This window comes from Pezoporus flaviventris, unplaced genomic scaffold, assembly GCF_033815535.1.
Source record: "Pezoporus flaviventris isolate CSIRO_AGI_PZ_B2104156 unplaced genomic scaffold, CSIRO_AGI_Pfla_v1 ptg000031l, whole genome shotgun sequence".
NCBI lineage: Eukaryota > Metazoa > Chordata > Aves > Psittaciformes > Psittacidae > Pezoporus > Pezoporus flaviventris.
In genome coordinates this window covers 3257980-3278688 of record NW_026892579.1, presented here as the reverse complement: position 1 = coordinate 3278688, position 20709 = coordinate 3257980, and the positions used below count along the sequence as shown (strand labels likewise).

General features: G+C 37.9%; 1 protein-coding gene across 1 annotated transcript in view; it reads right to left on the bottom strand.

The window, feature by feature from the left end:
* MAN1A1 (mannosidase alpha class 1A member 1) overlaps positions 1 to 20709 on the bottom strand; it is a 145983-nt gene that overhangs the window by 6860 nt on the left and 118414 nt on the right. The window contains exons 7-10 of the mRNA XM_061460031.1: positions 19377 to 19470; positions 15181 to 15296; positions 2842 to 3061; positions 1867 to 2039 (exon numbers count right to left, since the gene is read on the bottom strand). Of these exons, the coding sequence (XP_061316015.1) occupies positions 1867 to 2039; positions 2842 to 3061; positions 15181 to 15296; positions 19377 to 19470 (603 nt within the window). The remainder of the gene's footprint in view (positions 1 to 1866; positions 2040 to 2841; positions 3062 to 15180; positions 15297 to 19376; positions 19471 to 20709) is intronic.

The following is a 20709-nucleotide window of genomic DNA, read 5'->3' as shown; positions in this document are numbered from 1 at the left end:
CACTGGGAAAAAAACTGATGTGTTTTTATTGACAGTATCATGAGTTGAAAATGGACATGAAACACTTGAACAACTTTTCTGGGCAACAACAAATGGTCTGATTGTTCCTCCTTTTTTCTTGTTTTATTCTCAGATTCCTCTTCATGCAGCACATACTGGTAATTAAACCAACCATATTCAGTGGTCATGGACTTCCCCAAGAAAAAGGGAAATAAGGGACTGCAAGAATAAGGAGCAAGAGGGAGCAGAATTTATGAAATACTTGTGGTAAGCTATCAAGATGTGTTGGAACAAAAAAGAAAATAAAATACAGTATCAGGTGGAGCTGTATGGCTAGAAACATCAAGGGAGAAGATGAAAAGAAAAAAAAGATTTGAAATCTAAATTGACTCTATAACTTCTGTGAGGCTGTAAGCTTTGTTTTCGTGAAACAACTGCGCATTAGGGCAGTAGAAGATGGGCCTGTCCAGAATGGAACCAGCAGCATCTCCCACACGTGGACTGTAACCCACTGTGTTAGAGCCAGACGAGAGTAGCCACAAAAATGTTAAACAAGGAGCACATGGGGAGCTCTAGGAAGGTAAATAAGTACACAGACTTGAAATAAACACAAACAAACTGAACCAACATGGTAAAGAATAATAAGGAAAACATTTCAATTGTTTATAACAATGATATCAGTGTGGGCAGCAGCAATGAATCAGGAAAAACATCTCCTGGAGAATAACACTTGGCATTGCTGAAGCCTGGTGGGCTGACTTCCACAAACAGCCACTGTAAATATTCCAATTATAATCTGTCTGGGAAGATTCCAGTAGTAAAATGTGTCCTTTCTGAGTGGTGTTAGCAAAGAGGAAAGGAAGAGAACAGCATTCCAAATTAGAGGTTTCAAAAAAACCCACAAAAACAACAAAACAAAAAACATTGCTTTGCAATCAGTAATTCAGGAGCATATTGTTTCAAGGCTGACAGAGCCAACACCTGAGGAAGGCAAATAAAATGTCCTAAATAACTACAGTCTACCTAGCTGAATACAGCATTGACTGCAGCTAGAGCATTGCTGGGAATATTTGAACAAGGAGAAGTTAAGAGAATAGAAGTATAGTTAATGCTAGCAACTATTCTTTATGGGAAGTATATTTTACCATAAAGTTCATTCTTCAGGAATACCTAATTACCAAACTCTCAACACTTGCACAACATTTGAGATAAGTTCAGTATCTCACACAGTTAATACTGAACACAATTACAGTTCTTGGATGCTGTTGACAGAGCCAGGTAACTGGTGGATGTCATGCTGCAGCCAGGTACATGGAGTCATAATCCAGTAACATGAGCTGGTTGAAGCTCAAATGCTAGTGGGACACAGAAATTTACATCTAGAAGAGACTGTTATCATTGATGGAGTTCAGCCCAGATGACCTGTGCTTTTTGAAAGTGACCCTTTTTTTAAATGTTTGATACTATCTAGTAATTCCTCTTGGCCTTCATCACTTTAATTAAAATCACCTTCACACAATTACTATTGGAAATGCACTTCATATAACTTATTTCCATGTCCAAGGCTCAAATCTGACAGGCTTGCACTTTCCCTTCACGTGCAGCAATATTCCACATCTTGAGCAGCACATCCAAATATGACCTTGATCTGAAATGTGTTGAAGAAGGAGAAATCACAATCTATTTCTCTAATATACAGTACCAGCAGTATTTGGTTTTGTCAAAATGATCTTAGTTCATCTATTGAGTAAATGCATCTCTGGAAATTAGAGTTAATATTACTGATTTAAAATATATATTTATGCTTCAAGTACTAAACAACATTCAGATATCATTCAGTAAGAAAAAAGCCTGACAGAACATTACCTCTACAGCTTCCCATCCCCACTGCCTGTACTTTGGGTCATGAGTGAGCCGCCACATGTACATGTAGGTCTCTATGACTTCTGGTCGGAGGATGTAGTATTTTTCATTTTGTCTTGTAGCAATGGCCTCAACACCACCATCAAATCTGAAGGCTTCTGGTCCCAGTTTCATGTCTAGCCAATATAAAGACACATGGTAGAATAAAGGCATTTTAAAAGGCTTTGAATTATGTAACCTACCAAATCAACTATCATTTCATGGGGCACAAGGCCAGGTTACCCAAAGGGTATGTAATTTCTGAAACATACTGCAGTACCTCCTGGTTTTAATATTTTATAAATAATTCAGAGTAGGAGAGAGCTGGTCTTCATCAATGCTCTGAACAGCAGTTCCAGTTTGAACAATGATGCTAACATTTGTATTCTGGAAGACTTAATATAACTAGTAATGGAAATTTTGCTTAAAAGACAAGGATATTTACTTTTCTATATCAAACTGGAAAATGCACTCTGGGACCTGAAAAGCTGCTAGGGTTTTTTTCTGTAAGGGGATGAAGAATCCAAAGAAACTTCCCACACAGAAATCCACTTTTTGTGCAATTCTGTTGTCTGCAGCATAGCACCAGCAGAACTGAGAACATAATAATTTTTTGTGCATGAAATGTTTAGAAGCTACATTGATGCATTAATGAACAGTGTGCCTCTCTTAGTTGTATTTGTCTATACAGAAATTGGCAAGTGCGAAAAAAGGCTATTACATTAATTATCAGAGTGAGTAGCTATGATTTAGGTGCACGGCAACTACTTATAAAACACAGCAGCATTCTTAAAGTTGCTTAGAGCAAAGAGGCATTTGCTCAGAAAGGATGAAGAATTCTTACCATCATACAATTTTCATTCAGCATTATGCAAAAATACTGGTGGCTGCCTTCACAAAGTCAAGCCGTGAAACTAAACTCTGCCACGCAGCACTTACTTGTACGATCATAGGATTCATGGCAAGTCCTTGCAATTTCAGCACCAAGCTCAATGTGATGGCCTGTCCTGTCATTGGGTGCTCCATCTGCTCCTAGAGCAAACATGCCTCCAGCAAAACAAGTGAGATGCCCCATCTTGTGTTCAAGCAGTCCACCCTTCCACTCAGCGATGTATGTCAGCCCTCCGCTTGATTTTCGAATGAGGTGGGTCTCTATGGCCTGCAAAAGTACATGGTTTCAAGCCAAGGTACCATTTGGTAAAGTATGAAGGACAAATTTGTCTTGTATACTGGTTGTTTTCTCTTCATTATTGCCTTTGCTTATAAAATAAAATGGGTAATAGGAGGTAGCATCACCTCAAAGTGCAGCCAAACCAACACAAATTAGTATACATCAGTAATGATGATTAATTTTGCTACAATTTTGATCAATTTAGGCAGTACATTTTAAAAAACATTGGAAAGACATAAAAAATACAATTACATTTTAAAATTATTTTCTTTCTCTCTCTTTGAGCAGTTTCAAGTAATTTCACTTTAATGGTGATTAGTGATCCTTTCAGCTTTCATACTTTTCATTTTAATTCCGGCTTAAAGGATGTGGTTAATGATATAATTTCATGTCAGTTATATGCAGATGTAACTCATATTCAAAATGCCTGACTCAGTGGGTGCACTAAATGATGTTAGGCCTCTGTGTCTATATGGTATTCCAATGAGTTTCCCCTCCCAGACTGATTTCCTCTGTAGTTAACAATCAAGTGTAGTGTCTTCCTGAGATTTCTGGAAGAAACCTAAGCAGAAAAAAAAATATACAAGTCTCCTAGAGAGAAAAAGAAGTTGGTGACATTAGCAATGTATGGTCACTGATTGCAAAACTCAGGAAAACAACCTTCCCTTGTGGTAGAAACATAATTTAAAAAACGAGAGATGCAGAAGAGCACATTAATTAGAAGCCCACACAGAAAGTAAGCTATTACTCTTTAAAGGGTAATGGAGAGGAGACAAACAATGCTACTATAGGTTCGGTTATCCAGCAGTGCTCTGGTTTGTTCTATTGAAATCCTAAGATCCAGAAACAGTCCTCAACATGCATTATATAAGAGAAAAAACATCAATAATATATCAGTACAGAGAACTATTAACAAAAAAGCCAGGATTTTTTAAAAAAGTACTATAAAGAGAAGGTATTGATTGTAGTTATTTCTTCCCATTTGAACATCTGTAAAGGTAGTTTTTATAAGCATGAAAAATCTTCTCTAACCTAGAAACATCAGCAGAAAGACTGTAAAAGTTTTACTTACTAAGTTCAGAAATGAAAAGCAATTTAATTAAACAACATTTCATTAAACCTTTCAGTATGGTATCTCCATCTCAGCAAATCAACAACTCTGGCAAGAATTGATAACTCTACTGGTCACTTAGCTGTTGAGTCAGAATTTATTTTAAAAATAAACAAATATAAAAATAGATTAATGACTAAATTTGCCTTTATTGTGATCTTTCAGTAAAGAATTAATGAAAGACAGAATGAAATATTACTGTCCCTTGCAGAAATAAGAGTAATCATACACCTTCAGAACCATAGTAACTAGACCAGAGATGATTCTTATAGTATGAAAATTGATTTTGTACTACCAGTTAATCTTTCAGAGTTGTTTGTTTTTTTCCTCTCTTTTGGCTCAAAAGTAAAGCTCAGGCTGAAAAAAGATGACTTTCACTTGGGAAATTTTAAAATTATTTTGACAAACTGATATTCAGAAACCAACAAATTGATGTTAATGGATGCTAAGAATGTCACAAAATAAAAATATATTTCCAAATTAATTATTCATGTTTAGTAAAGCAAATCATCTTGGTTTTATAAATGGGTCCTATTAAGAACTAGTACATATGCCTATTAAAAGTTATTTTTATTATGTAAGCACCTCACTTAAAGCTATTTTTATTAGGTAGTTATTTGATATATTACAGACTGTCAAACTGCCTTGCCATACTTTGTACAGTCATGGGTCCCTGAGTGCTAGATAATACCTGCACTGATGCATATGCCTTTATTAACGGCATGCTAGGTAACTAATAATTTCTACCTAGCCACGAAATCCAAATAAGCTTTGATATGTACAAATAACCTTCAGAATCTGTCAGCCCAAGTGTGCTGAACTTGCAAATCCATCAGCACTCAATAAACTCAAGTTACTCTGGAAGACAGGAAAACAAACATTGTAACTTGGTAAAGCCTAAACTTCATTTGAAGTTATGTGCTTATCAAGTCATATTTTGCAGAAGTTACATGATTTAAGCACACTGACCTTAATCAAACAGCTTTTGTAAAGCATGAAGGGCAAAGGAGCATCTCTTCCAGAAGGCTGGCAGCTCTTTTTGTGGTACTGGGTATTGTACCAGCAGAGCGCACAAAACCACTGCCCTGGAGCTTACAGAGGAACTGGCAAAAGCTTCAACTAAATCTGAGAAGTTTCTTCATGGGCCTTTTTTGGTCTGAGCTAGACAAACTGTTCTCATTAAATACAGGTTTCCCTTCACTCATTGCTACTTATATACCCTCTGAGACTAGAGATTAGCCACTTGCCCTGGAACAACATTTTCCCAAGGCTTGCTGTTGTGGTTTAAGCCCAGCTGGTTACTCACAGCGACACAGCTCGCTCTCTCACTCCCCCTCTCTTCCTCCCCCCCACTCTGGGAGGTATGGGGAGGAGAATCAAAAGAATGTAACTCCCATGGGTTGAGATAAGAACAGCCCAGTAACTAAGGTATAATGCAAACCACTGCTGCTACCACCAATAATAATAATGATAAGGGAAATAACAAGGGAAGAGAATACAACCGCTCACCACCCGCCGACCGATACCCACCCGAGCAGTGATCTAGCCCTGCCGGGTAACTGTCCCCAGTTTATATAGTGGGCATGACGTGCTGTGGTATGGAATACCCCTTTGGCTAGTTTGGGTCAGGTGTCCTGTCTCTGCTTCCTCATGGCTTCCCCTCCTCCCTGGCAGAGCATGAGACTCAGAAAGTCCTTGGTCAGAGTAAATGTTGCTGAGCAACAACTAAAAACATCGGTGTTATCAGCACTGTTCCCAGGGTAAGAGTCAAAACCACAGCGCTGCACCAGCTACTAAGAAGGAGAAAAATGACTGCTACTGCTGAACCCAGGACACTTGCTAACAAATCTGTAGGATCAAAGTTGCATGAAATCTGGAATAATTCCAGCATGGCATCAAATCGTGAATTTTTTAGATGTGTTACAATTGTTTCTGGCACACAACATAAAGAAAGTTATAAAAAATCAGCATATTTAGAAAGAATGAAATGTATTTGATGTAAAAAAAAAAAAAGAAAAAAAAAGTATAACCTGCATGAGTAGAACATATAAAAAACCTCCCCAACACTGAAATTTTGAACTGTATTGCTAATAGTATTGGCAGCAATAAGGCATAGTAAAACCTTCTTTTTCACCATAAGTCCAGCCTAACTATAATTATTTGTTTCAGAATTTACTTCCAAATAAAGCACTACTTCTGGAATGTATGTTTGTATAATGCATTAATATAATAAAATATTTTCAAAGTAAACAATAAAAAGAAACACTAGACTAGAAACACAAGCAGTCCCTGTTATGGTTTGAATTGTGACTCAAGTGCATCTTGTCTTACTTCTGGCATCGTTCTCATGAGTTCATATATTAAAATTGTGCCCTTGCCTATCTGTCACATTGAAAGAACTGCAGTGAATGAGACATTAGGAATTGTCTATATTACAGGACTGCAAATTGCACGTGTGTAGTCTCTGTTATCGACAGTACAAGAGAAACTCTTTGGTTTTTCCCAACCTAATTTCCTCCCCCTTGTGCCCCCTTTCTTAAAGCAGTATGTTCAATTTGTTTTGTATTCTCTGTTTATCAGCCTGCTCCTAAGCCTGTGCATTAATTGCACTGCTGTTCCTTACCCTTGCAAAATTAAGCAGAACTGGTCTCTCCTAATAAATACTCATTTTCCTTCCTTTAGTTCTCCAGTCCTTTAAGGTTTTCACACAGTTTAAATGCTGTCTTCATCACCCCCTTCCTCAGTCCCCGACTTGATTTTGTGATTGGCAAGTCCTTCATTTGCCCTTTGAATTGTTTAGGACCTTGAACTGGATTGCGTAGAGAGAAACATAAAGGATATAGAACTGAAGTAAACTCACTGATCAAATGAGTAAAAAAACCTAATTAACGAGCTTATTTTTAATAGATGGTGGCTAATCTCGGTGGATTATGCTGACAGGTAATAAAAATATTAACAGAGAACTCTACAGAGCATGGATGGAGGCTTCTCAGTAAAAAAAATCTGCACCTCTAAGTTGCTCATGCGCCACAAAAAGGCTAACTCTGCTAAAGGAGCAAGGATAACAAATTACAAGCCTCAAAATGCAATGCAGAACTGCAGTTCTACTTCCCCTAGCACTTAGACATTTTACCTCTCCTTTTACAATAACTCTAATTATGATGAATGAATTTCATTGACTACTGCTGTTTTAACAAAATCCAGGTATTTCATTTCCCACCTCAAGATGTCACTGTAGCTGGAGATAAAACTGTCTTGCAAGTCAATTACATATTTCTATACCTTAATGAATTTGAAACTTCAAAACTATCATCCTAGTTCTAAATTTCCAGGATTAATAATGTTTGTTTTGGGAATAATTACAACTCAGAAGGCTTCTTTACAACAAAGAACTATAAATTATCTCAGTTCAAACTTTTAATACATTTTTCTTACCTTAGGAATCTTGCTGCTCATAAACAGTATTATGACAATTTGAAGCAACAGTGAGTATGAAAGAGAATTCTACCACATGCTATTTCCAGTAATTCAAAGATATATAATGTCAATTGTTCATTCATTTTAGTATTTAAGGCTTGCACCAATGCATTTTATTGCTTTGAAACTGCACACAGCAGGTGGGTCAGGATTACTGTGGTGTGGGTCAGGATTACCGTTTTTGCATGCTGTTGAGTTTGTAAGTCAATTGCCTGTTTTCTTGACTTTAAGTTACTTTCTTCATGTTTTCTCTGTTGATCTAATGCAACAGACACTTTTCTTCAGCAATGTTAATAATTCATCAAATTAATACTTTTATCCAAAATTCCTATGAATTTATCATGCAAAGATTAAGATTTGCATTAGTACAGCTCTTTTGGAGATGGCAGAAAAACGCTGCACTTTATTTTTTTAAACTTTATGAGTTATTCTGTTTTCTTAAATATTGTTCATATAGGTTTTAAATACATATTTCAAGATGTTTGAATCATATAAAAGCATACAGCCAGAAAACTTAGGATGAAATAGGAAGTTCAAGCCCTTGTTGCAATTTATTTAAATACTGCTGCCAAGGAAAAGAGGCATCTTCTTATCCCAAGGTCCTCTCTGCTTACTAAACTGTGCTTTAAAAATCAAACCTGAGATTTGGACACAGAAGAGTTTTCATTTGTTTAAATACAGTATATAAGAAACATTTTGAAAGCAATAAGGCACTTACTGAAGTCTTTTACTTCTTTTACATCTTTTTACTGAAGACATGTTATACAGACAAGTTTACCCGTGAAATGAAATATGAATGCTTAGAATGGAGATACCTACATTTTTGAAATGGAAACACTGGCAAACATTTACTACTGGGCTGTCTATCCATCTGATCACTAAAAAGATAATTACGTTTTAGGGGAAAACTGATAATTTGCTTTTGTCTGAAAATCTAATTAGGTTTTTTTTTTTTCCCTGTATAGATCTGTAAGCGTCTCTGAGCGCACCAGTGGTCTTGCACTAAATGTACTTAATGCTGTTTTTTCTACCAGAAGGCTGGATTTACTCATATTCTTAAAACAGTATTAATGGAATGGCATGAATCAAAGCAAGTCACTCTCAAAATGTTTCATTTTGCATTTTCTGAATATTCTAGGCTATGTATCTCCTGCTCCTGACAAATTCTTTTGATGTCAAAAAAAGGAAATGAAAATAGCACAAGTAGTAATGACAAGGCTGCTGTGACAACAATAGCAAAGCCAAGAGTAAAAAGGGGACAATTTCTCTCACAGGACTTTTCTAGTTCAAATTATCCTTAAAGAGACCTAACAATTTCTGCTGCTTCTCCTTGATAGTTCATAAATAGGCAAACATTTTAATAAGTACTTTCTATACCAAACATAGTCCAAAAAGTCTACTTTCTATGCCAAACACAGTCTAAGTCCAAAACATAGGCATTGTGCAATTATATTATTAACAATTTAAAAATCTGCAGAAGCCTGTCTTTAATCTTGATGCTTTCTGTAAGCAGCTGTGGAAAGCCTTAAAACTCCTCTCAAGAGGGGAAATACAGCAAAGAGAATAAAAAGGAGCAGCGAGTCCTCTGGGTGATCTCATCTGTTAAGTGCAATGAACTTTGCATTCCTACAAAATACAGCTATGCTATTGTTATGTGCAGAGCACCAGTGCAGCTGGGTGATAAATATTTTACACATGACAGCTGACAAAATATGTAAATAAACCATTAATTTTTACACATTGAAGTTATAGACAATACCTCCCACCCTTCCAAAAAAACAAATGTATGCAGAGGGAATGCTGGGTTCTATGCACTGTTTCATTCTGAAGATGGGCTCCTATTGCACCACCCTGTCTGCCCTATTTATGTATTTCCTTCAATGCCAAGAAGTGCTCAAGTACTGAATGTTCAATTCATTAATATACTTTTAGCTTTACCCAGCGTGACAAACTGTTCTAATTGAGTTGCTGCAGTTCTGTCACTGTCCACATCAGTTACGTACTTTTTAAGATCACTACAATCACAAAGCAAACGACTTCAAGCAACTTAATCGAAACTGCAATCAACACAGACCAGCCACCAAACTGTCACCACAGTTAAAGAGACACTCAAGAAAACTCTGGAGATGAAAAGGGCCTATGTGCCAATATCATGTTTTCAATTTGCTAACAACACTTTGTTCTTTCCCTCATTTCAATGAGAAAAGATTCTACATGGATTTGTTTTATTTATCTGAAAGTCTGAAATCTTGACAGCTCTGAAGAATATTCACTACTTAATGCTGACAAATATACACCATACCCATGCCCGCAAAACTGAAACCATATAGCTTCCTTTGGCAGAGTACAAACTGAGTATAGTAAGGCTAGTCTCAAAGTTAGCAATGTGCAAACAAAAATTATAAGTGATATAAATATTTTATACTAAATATTATATAAAAATTATAGAGTGATCCGCTATACTTTCTGCCTGAATACTCAAAATCCTGAGGCTGAAAATGACTTTTTCACCTTTGGATACCCACAAAAGGTTACTGCATTCCTTAATCGTGCAACCCAGCCTAGCAGGAGCCTGACTTTCAGGACTGCTGTTGGAATCTGGCGGAGAAAGGCCATGGCCCTGCTTCACAGCATCTATTCTTCTTTTTGCTATTTCTACTATTTCTGCTTCCACATGCTAGGTTCTCCAGAGATCAGTAAGTCATCTTGTTACAATCTTCTAAGCAGCTGGTACCCAGGATGAAAAATTAAACAATCTAAATGTCTAAAAGTAAACTATCATGGCTTAAGATAAAGCTGTGCCTCACAGCAGCTTTACCTCTCTGATACCACAGGGCTGCACTGAACCAAGCTGCTTGGGAAGTCCTAGTGAGGGATTCTCCCTACTCCCATGAAGTTCTTCTGGGCTGAGTTACTGCTCTCTTTACAGCCTTTAGATATGCCTCTTCTCTAGAACTGAGAAGGGGATGAAGGAGCATCAGAGAGAAAGTATTTAAGATGCTTAACGCTTGCAGCAATGGCCAGAAATAAACATAATGGGAAAATCTGGAAAAGATACATGATTATCAGACATCAAGTGTGAGACAACCTATTAATAAGAACAGCTGGAAAATTGCCCTTCAACTTAGAAAATGAGTGCTGACACATTCAAGAGGGGAGGATTTGATGCAGTTGCTTGTGGCACTGCTGTTGCTAGACTAGGTATAAGTAAACCCACAAGGTCCACTTTTTCTCTAAATTATCATGCTCTCTTACTGAACCTACTCAATTGTGTCTCAGAAATCAACTGTGTTAACTGAAAAGAATGGGATGGCTCCTGTCCTGGATATTTGCAAAGACTGATGGATTGTTCTGTGGGCAGTTACATGCTCAAAATAGGACTAAAAGCTGCATAGATGTTTGTTTTGTAAGTAAATGTTACATGCTATCCACCAAAACCAATTTAAGAAGATCTCTTCCTGTATTATATGAAACAGAACATTATATGCATTGCTTTACAAAAGAGAAAAATAAGTTACATTAAAAATACATTCACTTGTCTTTTATGTGAAATTGAGTTTATGAATCCCTCTGATGGCCTTATAAATACATTCATATTATGCTCTGGTATTCAAAATAAGACTGCCTCTGTCCCTTTTCCCTTTAGAAATCAACCCTTTAAATGGCATCAGCAAAATACACATCTTATTTATGGAAACAGAAAAAGTTTCTAAATCTAGTTTGACATCTTAGTTATTGCTTTTAACTTAAACCATAAAACAATCTGTAGGTGCTACAAAAATTCTAATAGAAAGAGCTCTTTGTTTTGATATGAGTTATAGAACAACGTAAGAAATCACCCCAAAGCTTTACCTAAATAAATTTCAACTTTTCACAGGGAACTATAACACCGTATATTTTCATTTGTGGTTTCTGGATTGTGGACGATATTGAATTAGGCATCAAACCTTCACATTGCTCTTTCAGAATTTGGTGGGTATGTGCTGGACCGAATGGCCAGGAATAATCACACTGTTCCCTCTGGCGTAGTCTTAAAAAGATTCTGAAAGCGTCGGGGGAAATTTATCTAAGAAAATATGAAGCAGTCTCAGAATGCCCAAAAGTGTAGGCTTAGTCATAAAAAAAAGACTGCACCTTGTGCAGACACTTAAATTAACTTTAATTTAGATAAGTAAGAGATCAATAGCAATAAAGCCAAAACGGGGATGGATTTCAAAACAGGGTAGTTACTCGGTGAAGAACCTGTCATCTCAATGGGGCCCAAGCAGTCTTCAGCTTCTGTGAGACTCCAACTTCCCTGCTGTTTTTTCTGAACCAGCTGCATTACAGCATCAAGCTGTACCTCCACACGCTGCATGTTACACTTTCAGCTTTGGTATAGCTGTACCTCGGTACATGAAGCAGAGAAGATGAATGCCATCACTCAGAAAACACTTGAAGTAGCCTTCAACCAGCAGCATGGTGAAATCTAGCACATATTTAGTTTGGCTCTCTCAAATACTGACACAATGGACAGACACAAGGCTTGGACTGCTTAAGATGTAGTACTGCTAAAAGTATTAAGACAATAGGTATTTCAACTCTAGTCATCTACAGCAGAGCTCAGGCTCTTGACATTGATATTGCCACATTTGGTGATGCTGCTGACCGGCAGTTCTGCTTCCCCAGCTCAATCCCAAGCATGGAGAACTGGCTGCACAATGTGGTGGCCATCACCACTTCTGCTCCCCACTGTGACCTCAGAATGCCTGCAAGTACTTTCAAACCCAAGGAGGTTGTTATCCAGGTATAGCTGAAGTGTGAGTTTAAACAAAGCCATGCTGCTGCACCCTGCATGGACACAGCTTGGAGTGCTCCCAGTACTCTTCCCTGATGCAGGCAGCTTTCCACCCAGTGGGTGGTTTGGGCTGGCTCAGGAGGCATCCAGGCACACTGCCACTGTGCAGCTGATGTGAGAAAGCACACCTGCTTCTGTGGCATATAGCAAGTGACTTCCTGATGTACTGATGTACCTCAGCTCAGCTGTACTCAAGTCAGGGGAAGGTGAACCTTTCAGCCTTAGTAGGAGCAGTCAGCACTGGCCATTGAGGCACAGGGCTCTCTTGGACTCTCTCTGTTATCAGTTGGGATGAAAGTGCCTCTGCTGCTCCCCAGCAGAATGGGAGGCAATATGCTCACAGTCCTTCCAACAAGGGTGATGGTCACACTACATTTGTGATATTCTGGCTGCAACGGTATCCAGACTAGACATACTAGCAAAGGCACGTGGGTTTTTTAACTGCATGAGTCTCTGCATTAGCACTTAGCCTGTGTAAGAAGTGTTTAAAAGAGAAATGTGACGTTATTAAACAAGTGGAAGTAGAAGACTGGAAGCAGCTTTGAGGTGCTTCAGAATGCCTTCCATGGTAAGATGAATTGATACTGTATTATCAGACACTTTGTTCTCTCTGTTTGGCTGCCAACCTAATAGCTGAGCTATTACAGTATCACTGTTCTTACGTTAAAGCCTCAAATGCACTCAAACCTAATTTAAAATCCACCTTTTGCTCTGAAGCTAAAACCACATTAGCAGTGAAAATGAAGCTGACTGCATCCAAATCTGCACTTACAAAATCAAAGGCAGGATTTTTTTAGCAGAGGATACTTGGTTGTCAGATTTACTGCCACCACAGATCACACCCTACCGCAAATCACAAATGACTTTTCTCTCTAATGAGAAATGCACCCCATTTGATGGGCTGCATCAAAAGGAGCATGACCAGCAGGTACAGGGAGGTGACTCTCCCCCTCTACTCCACCTTTGTGAGACCCTGCCTTGGAGTACTGCATTCAGCTCTGGGACCCTGAAGATAAGAAAGATGTGAACCTTTTGGAGAAAGTCCAGAGGAGGGCCACAAAGATGCTCAGAGGGATGGAGCACCTTTCCTACAGAGACAGGCTGAGATAGTTCAGGTCATTCAGCCTGGAGAAGAGAAGGCTCTGGGGAGACCTTAGAACAGCTTCTTGTGCCTAAAGGGGGCCTGAAAGAAATCTGGAGAGGGACTTTTTGCAAGGGCATGTAGTGACAGAACCAGGGGCAATGGCTTTAAATGGAAAAAGAGGAGATTTAGACTAAACATTAGAAAAAAATTCCTTGCTGTGAGGCTGCTAAGACACTGGCACAGGTTGCCCAGAGAAGGTGTGGCTGCCCCATCCCTGGAAGTGTTCAAGGCCAGGTTGGATGGGGCTTTGAGCAACCTGGTCTAGCTGAAGCCGTCCCTGCCTGTGGCAGGGGGGTTGGAACTGGGTGATCTTGAAGGTCCCTTCCAACCCAAACCACTCTATGACTCTATGAAAAAAAAAAAAAAAAAAAAAAAAAAAGAAAAAAAAGATAGTTGCAATGAGCCAAGGTTGCAAATTTTTAACGTCACCACTTTTTGTGGTACATGAATTGAAAGGGGACTTATATCTCTTCACTAGGGATAGTGCATTTCTAGATGTATTGAAGAATAAGCAGATATTGCTTAGCGTCTCAAAGCCTTGTCTACAGTGGCACTGTACATACACACAGCATGAGATAGAAGTCCTGGCCCTAGAGAGCTTCCAGCCAACACAGATGAAAGGATGGGAAAAAAAAAAGTAATATCATCCTCTTTTATGTATATGTATAGGTGTATATATATGCACGCATGTGTGTGTGTGCATATATATATATATGAAAGCAATGAACTGAGAAAATAGGTCTTTTGCCCAAGACTGGAAGGAAAGCCTGTAAATATGAATTTAAACTTAATACTTCTCATGTCTCAATCTGGTGTCACAAACCCATTATTTTTCCCAAAACAGCACATTAAGGGGATACCATCAATAACAAAGCAAACTGCAGACCAGAAGAATCATAAATAAAACGTGACATAGGAATGTAAGTATGAACAATTCTGATTTTTGAAAACTTTCTCATGTCAATGTCAAAATTGAATAACTGGTTGTTTTCATAGAAGCTGGCAAATATATGCCTCTTGTAACAAAAAGGCATTATGCAACAAAACCTATTTTTATTTATCATTATCTATCATAATATAGTGATCTCTGTTGCCCACAATCAAAATATTCTGACAGCTGAAATATAAGGTCAAAACACAACAGAGGAGCTCTCTCCTGGATGTAAGGAAAAAAGGACAGAAGGAATATATTTAGGGGTGATGGAGGAAAAAATAATTGAATTTCTATCTGAGAGCTGCTTGTAGATGCATTTTTGTTGCATATTTTATACTTTTCTCCTCCGGTATCAGAGAAGACTGACTGTATTGCAGTTGGAAAGAAATAGCTATACTTCAAGACTCTGCCCTTTCCCACAGTATCTGTATTCCTTCTGCATTTATATTTGATGAAGTCTTTTTAAAAGTGAAACTAATTCTTTAGAAAAACACAACTGTGGTGGCAAAGACATAAATCTCTCACATTGTTTCTTGAGCCTTTCTTTTTAGGATTATTACAGATTAGATTATTATGGAAAGTAAGATTTAACTATTTTATATACCTGAACAGCATCATAATACATTTTCTTGCCTTCCTCATCTGTCTTGTCCGTCATCAGCCATGCCTTGAGCAAATATTCATAAAAGCTATCCCCAAGCCCTCCAATGGAGACGTGATCTAAAAAGGAAGAAAGAGATTGAACAGCAATTTCATCTTCAGTCTGGGCAACAAAATACAGTTTGAAACAGTGCATTTAATGATCTCTTCCTACAACAATCTTTAATAAATGTAAGTGTGGAACCTCAGGAAAAACTTAGCTGGTACGTACAGAGAATTATTTCTTTAAATGGTAACTTCTTTGTCAAGTTAAAGCACCAGAGTTATTCACTGTCCACAATGTGCCACAGGAGTTCATGGCAAAGAAACAAGAATTTACATGTTTAACATTAAATTCACATACTCTATCCCATACAAAAATGTATTAATCCAAGTTCTAAAACGAGGAAAAAATGTAGAAAGAGCTCTCTAATTTGACAAAGGCTTTCCCCTCTTAACATGCAGCATTGTTTTTATTTGCTCTTTCATTCACTAATGCTCCATTTAAGTCACTTCATAAAAAAGGATGAAATGTTTTAGCTCACTACTGCAGAGTTGAATTTCAGGTTACTTAATGGTATTTCAAAATGCCAACACATATATTTAAAAATAATAGTATATTTTTGAACCTCTGGCTTCTCTCAGAACTCAGCAGTGATTTTGGAAGAAATAAAGAAGATTTTGCCACATCTACAGAAGATTACTGCTATCACACTACTTTATTCTTCCCATCGCTTACTATGTGAAATAATCTGGTACTATGCATGCAGTGATTATTCAACTGCACACGTTTAGGACACAACTCTGCAAACCCTAACACCACATATGTTAGACCATTTGGTGTGAGTTGCACCAGTGATGTGCAAGTTAGTGAAGATCTTAGCTGCTTGCACGAGGCTGCATTCACTTGCTGTGCAGGAGTCTAAAAGATTCTTGGCAAAAATTTAAGGGGCTATCACAGTTTCATAGATCCCCTTTCATAGATCCCCTTAACACATGAAATTCCACAACTATATGTATATACACACACATATATATACATGTATATATACAGCATATATATAAAAATGCTTATAAAGTGTTTCTTTAAGCTCCATTAAACTAAGAACACTAGATAGAGGTTTTGTTTTTTTAAGTTAGTGCTGCCTGGTAGCATTAAGGGATTTGGCATTTATTGAGTCTTCAGTGAAAGGATTTCTAAGTAAGTGCTTTACCAGTACTACTCATTTATAACCATCAATTTTACACTGAGGAAGGGGTCTACTAATTCTGCCCAAGACATCCAGGATGGTGACCTGGTTACATATATACTATGCAACAAGTCTGTGGGTCCATACCACAAAATTCTGGGCATGACAAAAGCAAGACACACATGAGGTAATCCAGGATCATAAAACAAGATGCAGAAGGGTAAGTGGTACAGAGCTCGTGCTTCCCAGCACTTAGCTCTGACCTTAGCTTCAAAGTTCTTGCTCTGTTGGAGGAATTCAACAGAACCCAAAGAATTTATTTTTTAACTTAGTATCTTCTCTTCTTGGAATGCCTCCTTTCACCTTCTGATTAGGTTGCAAAGCCATGCAAACGTATGAGAGACTTTTATTCCATTTAAACTTTTTTCTCTCCAGTAGCCTGTGACATACAAGAATGATTTCATTTTCCAAATGTCCCTTTGCCTAACAAATACATTGTAGGTTCAAACACTCTGCCCCATTTTGAATGAGATATATTAAATTCCTGGAAAGAATGCACCATTTATTTAAATGTTTATGTTCCAAAAGGGAAAGAGGCTTCTTTAAAAAAATGAGAACATTTTCTATGATCGAAGGCTGATCTTTGAACAGAAGCATTTAAATGACCTTTACAGTTTCCTAAATAAATTACCATAGAAACCTCTGACATTTGCAAACTAAATAGCACAAGCACAGTTTCATCAATAATAAGCCCTGTTATTATATACATTATTGCAGTAGACAAATCCAATTGATACATGCTGCAGCAAATCACTGTCAGTTTACTGTCAAAATAACAAGGGCTAAATGAATTTACAGGAAAAATGGCAGTGATCCAGCAGTGTCCTTCATAGTTACAGCACTGCTAGAAAAGAAATGTTCACAAACTATTCCTCCCTCCCTACTTCATGTTTGAGAAAATGCTCCTCTCTTGTACCAGTGAAGGTTCTAGGCTGTTTGGGTTTTTTTCCCCCTGTTGTAATCAACTGGAAACAGCCTACAAAAACAATCTCAAATAAAACATCTTTAGTCTTACATCCTGGTCTTCTACTATGGGAAAAAAATTGATAAAACAGCGTCCTCAGACAGAGGCAACTGAATTGAAAGAGATGCAACAACATCAAATTTGCTTTTGCTGCTTCAGTGTGTAGTCACTGACTGCAGCAATATTTGTGTCCATCATACCTGCATGTGCAGGAAGCACTTACTTTGTCAATGCTATTGGAAAGCACAGCTGGTATAAACAAAGTTTTCCTATGCACAACATAAAGAACCGGCATTTAATGTGAACAAGGAGTACACAAGGCACAATTATACTAAGAACAGGGAACTGGCAAAGCCCATAAGGCTACTTAACTGCTTTAAAATAAACAAGGCAGAGCCACTGTGTTAGTTGAAACTAACTAGAAAGATCTGTTCTCATGCAGCTCACCAAAACACTGAGTTTTTGTGAGTGACTGAACCCAAGGAAGGAGGTAACTGGACCTGGCTCAAAGACGCTGAGGTGGCCTTCTAGCCAAACCTGATGTCTATTGCTATAGGATGAACACTTCCAGTAGGAGGTTTTAATGTGTTACAAAGCTGTACTGAACCAACAGAGGTAACAAGTGGGCACACATCTCTCAGATCTGTAAATGGATGTCAGAGTTCGTACCAACATGCCAACCAGAGTCGATGGTTATGCACATGGGTGCCACAGCCTTGTGGATGGTGACCTGAAGGATACCTCACAGCGCAGCAAACTAGAAGGCTTTTTAAAATGATGTGCGTACTTCTAATTCATAAAAGGAAATGGCCTTTACCTTGATGGGCTAATACAAGTGAGCAGCACAACCTTTTTGCACATCTTTTTATTTCAGAGTGTGACACAAAGCACTCAAAAATGTTATTTTTTTCAATAAAACACTCATTCTTTACACTTGTGAAAATTACCTTATCTATCCAGACTGTGGCCAGTCCCATAAGGACTCCAGAATCAGACTTACTTACACCGTAGCTACATCCTAAACAAACCATTATATTTCAAAACTTCTCCAGTCCTCTCCCTCTCTTGTACTGTCTAACCAGCACCAACACTGATGATCTACAGGACCATCTCATCTGCTTGTGTCTTTTCAGACCAAGGTAATGTATCTTGTTTGTTTCTTTCAATAATGTAGAAATGAAAAAATATAAGAACATTGAATCACATGAACTGGATGGTGGCAGACTGAGCCTCAGTAGGGAAAGTGGAAAAAGAAGTAGGGTCTCTAGAATCGTGATCCTGCACACTATGTAGGCTTTGAATGAAGGCAATGTACAAGAAAAGGTTGGTCATCAGGAAGTGGCTAAGAACTTCAAATACTTCAAGCATTATATTATACTCTTTCACTTCTAATTTTGGTGTCTCCAGTAATAGTTCCAAGGGGACTAATGCCATGACACAGTTTTGTTTCATCTGCTTCCTCAGTTGTTGGCATTAGGCTTCAACAGAAATCACAGCTAGTATTAACTGGAAAGACTTGTTTTATTTTTCTATTTTTATCTTCAGTGGAGCCACACCACTCTAAAAATATGGAAGTTGATTCAGACTAGCTGATTATTTTTCCTTAAATAGCTACTTTAGAGAGCACTTTAGATTTTTGAATAAAAGGGTTTTGTAGCCTACAAGTTCCTTTCCAAAACAATACATATTCAGAAACTTCCCCACTTGCAGAAGCCATACAATAAAATATCAATAAAAGTACATTAAAATATAGCAAGTAGGATGGTTATTTCTGTAGTATTTTTTTTTACATTGTACAGAACCTCAGATATAATGAGGGATTTTATACTTTAAAAAAGTTCTTTATAAATACATATATATAAAAACCAAGTAACAGTGATTAAAGAAAGACGTTAACGACTGCAAACACATACCGACAGACAGTTGACAAGGAAGAGAGCTACTTACGTTGGCCCCATTGGCCACTGCTGGGATTTAGATAGTTGGGGTAAAGGCCCTCTGGTTTATCCAGTCGATTTAGAACTTTTCGGATATTCATTACCTATTGGAAAGGTACAAACCACTGAGCACTGATCCATTTTCCCCACACCCCAAATAAAACAGTGTAGCCACAAAAGTACAAATATGCTCAAAAATAAAAAAAATGTTTTATTTAACTCATACACCTGAATACCTCTGTTCAAATATATTGCTATTGGAAAAGATCCTCTAAGCTGATAGCATCATGGAAAGAAGCTCCTCAAAACCTCTGGAGGTTCTTCATCAAATATCAGCAATGAAACCACGCAACAGAAGCAAGCTCTGAAGTTCAGGGCTTGCCATACAGGGTATCTCACCTCTCCACAGGATACTGAAATTCAAGGAGGCTAGCTGCCTTAACTAAGCTACTTCAGCACTCCAGCATTATATTCTTCACATACACAAATCAGAAATGGTATTAAATATTAAGCCTGTCGCCTAGTTCAGATGCAGAAGTGAGTTGTAAAGCAGTTTCGCCTGGAAAGGAGAGCAGTGCTGCAACTGAGCTTCATACAACCAGCTTGCCCAGCAGGAACCCATGCAGCACTGAACACTCCGCTGACACTGCTAAGGAGCTCGCAACAAATGAGAGGCCCAGGGAAACAATTACAGTGCAGATGGTCTGCAGCTGGAGTCATCCAGCAGCATAATCCATTGCAGAGCACATGAAATAATTTATGCTGAATTATAACATTTACAGAAAAAGTGAATGTAGCAACTTGGGAGAATGAAGATCCTGAGCACCACAGACCAGAGTCTAACAAAAAGGCACTGACAGCTTCATTATAACTCCCTGAATGCCTACAGGTCAAGTAACTAACTGCTGAAAAAGAAGATAAATTAGCTTTTTTAGGATTTCCAATTGTAGTACACAAACTGCCTTCTTCATTTTGACACTATGCTGCTAACAGTCATTGCCCAAAAGCAGACTGCAACAAGACCTAGACTTCATTTAATGAATTCTTCTGTGAATCCTTCAATGCAAAGCTTATTCCAGTGTTTCTTCTTTATCAAGCAAACCAGCCCTGGAAAGGCTTGCCTCAGAGGGCTGTAGAATCGCAATCTCTAAAGAGTTTTGAAAGCAGTTTACATAAATAGATTTTCAGTGTCTTGCGGCTATAGCTCAATGCCACTTTGGAAGAGAACCATAGCCTAGCATTTGTGAGATACACACTTTCATCACACTTTGTCTCTTAGAAGAACGAATGTTATACGTTAAATTACCATAAATGCCAAAAGATAATTAAGTAATCTAGCAAGT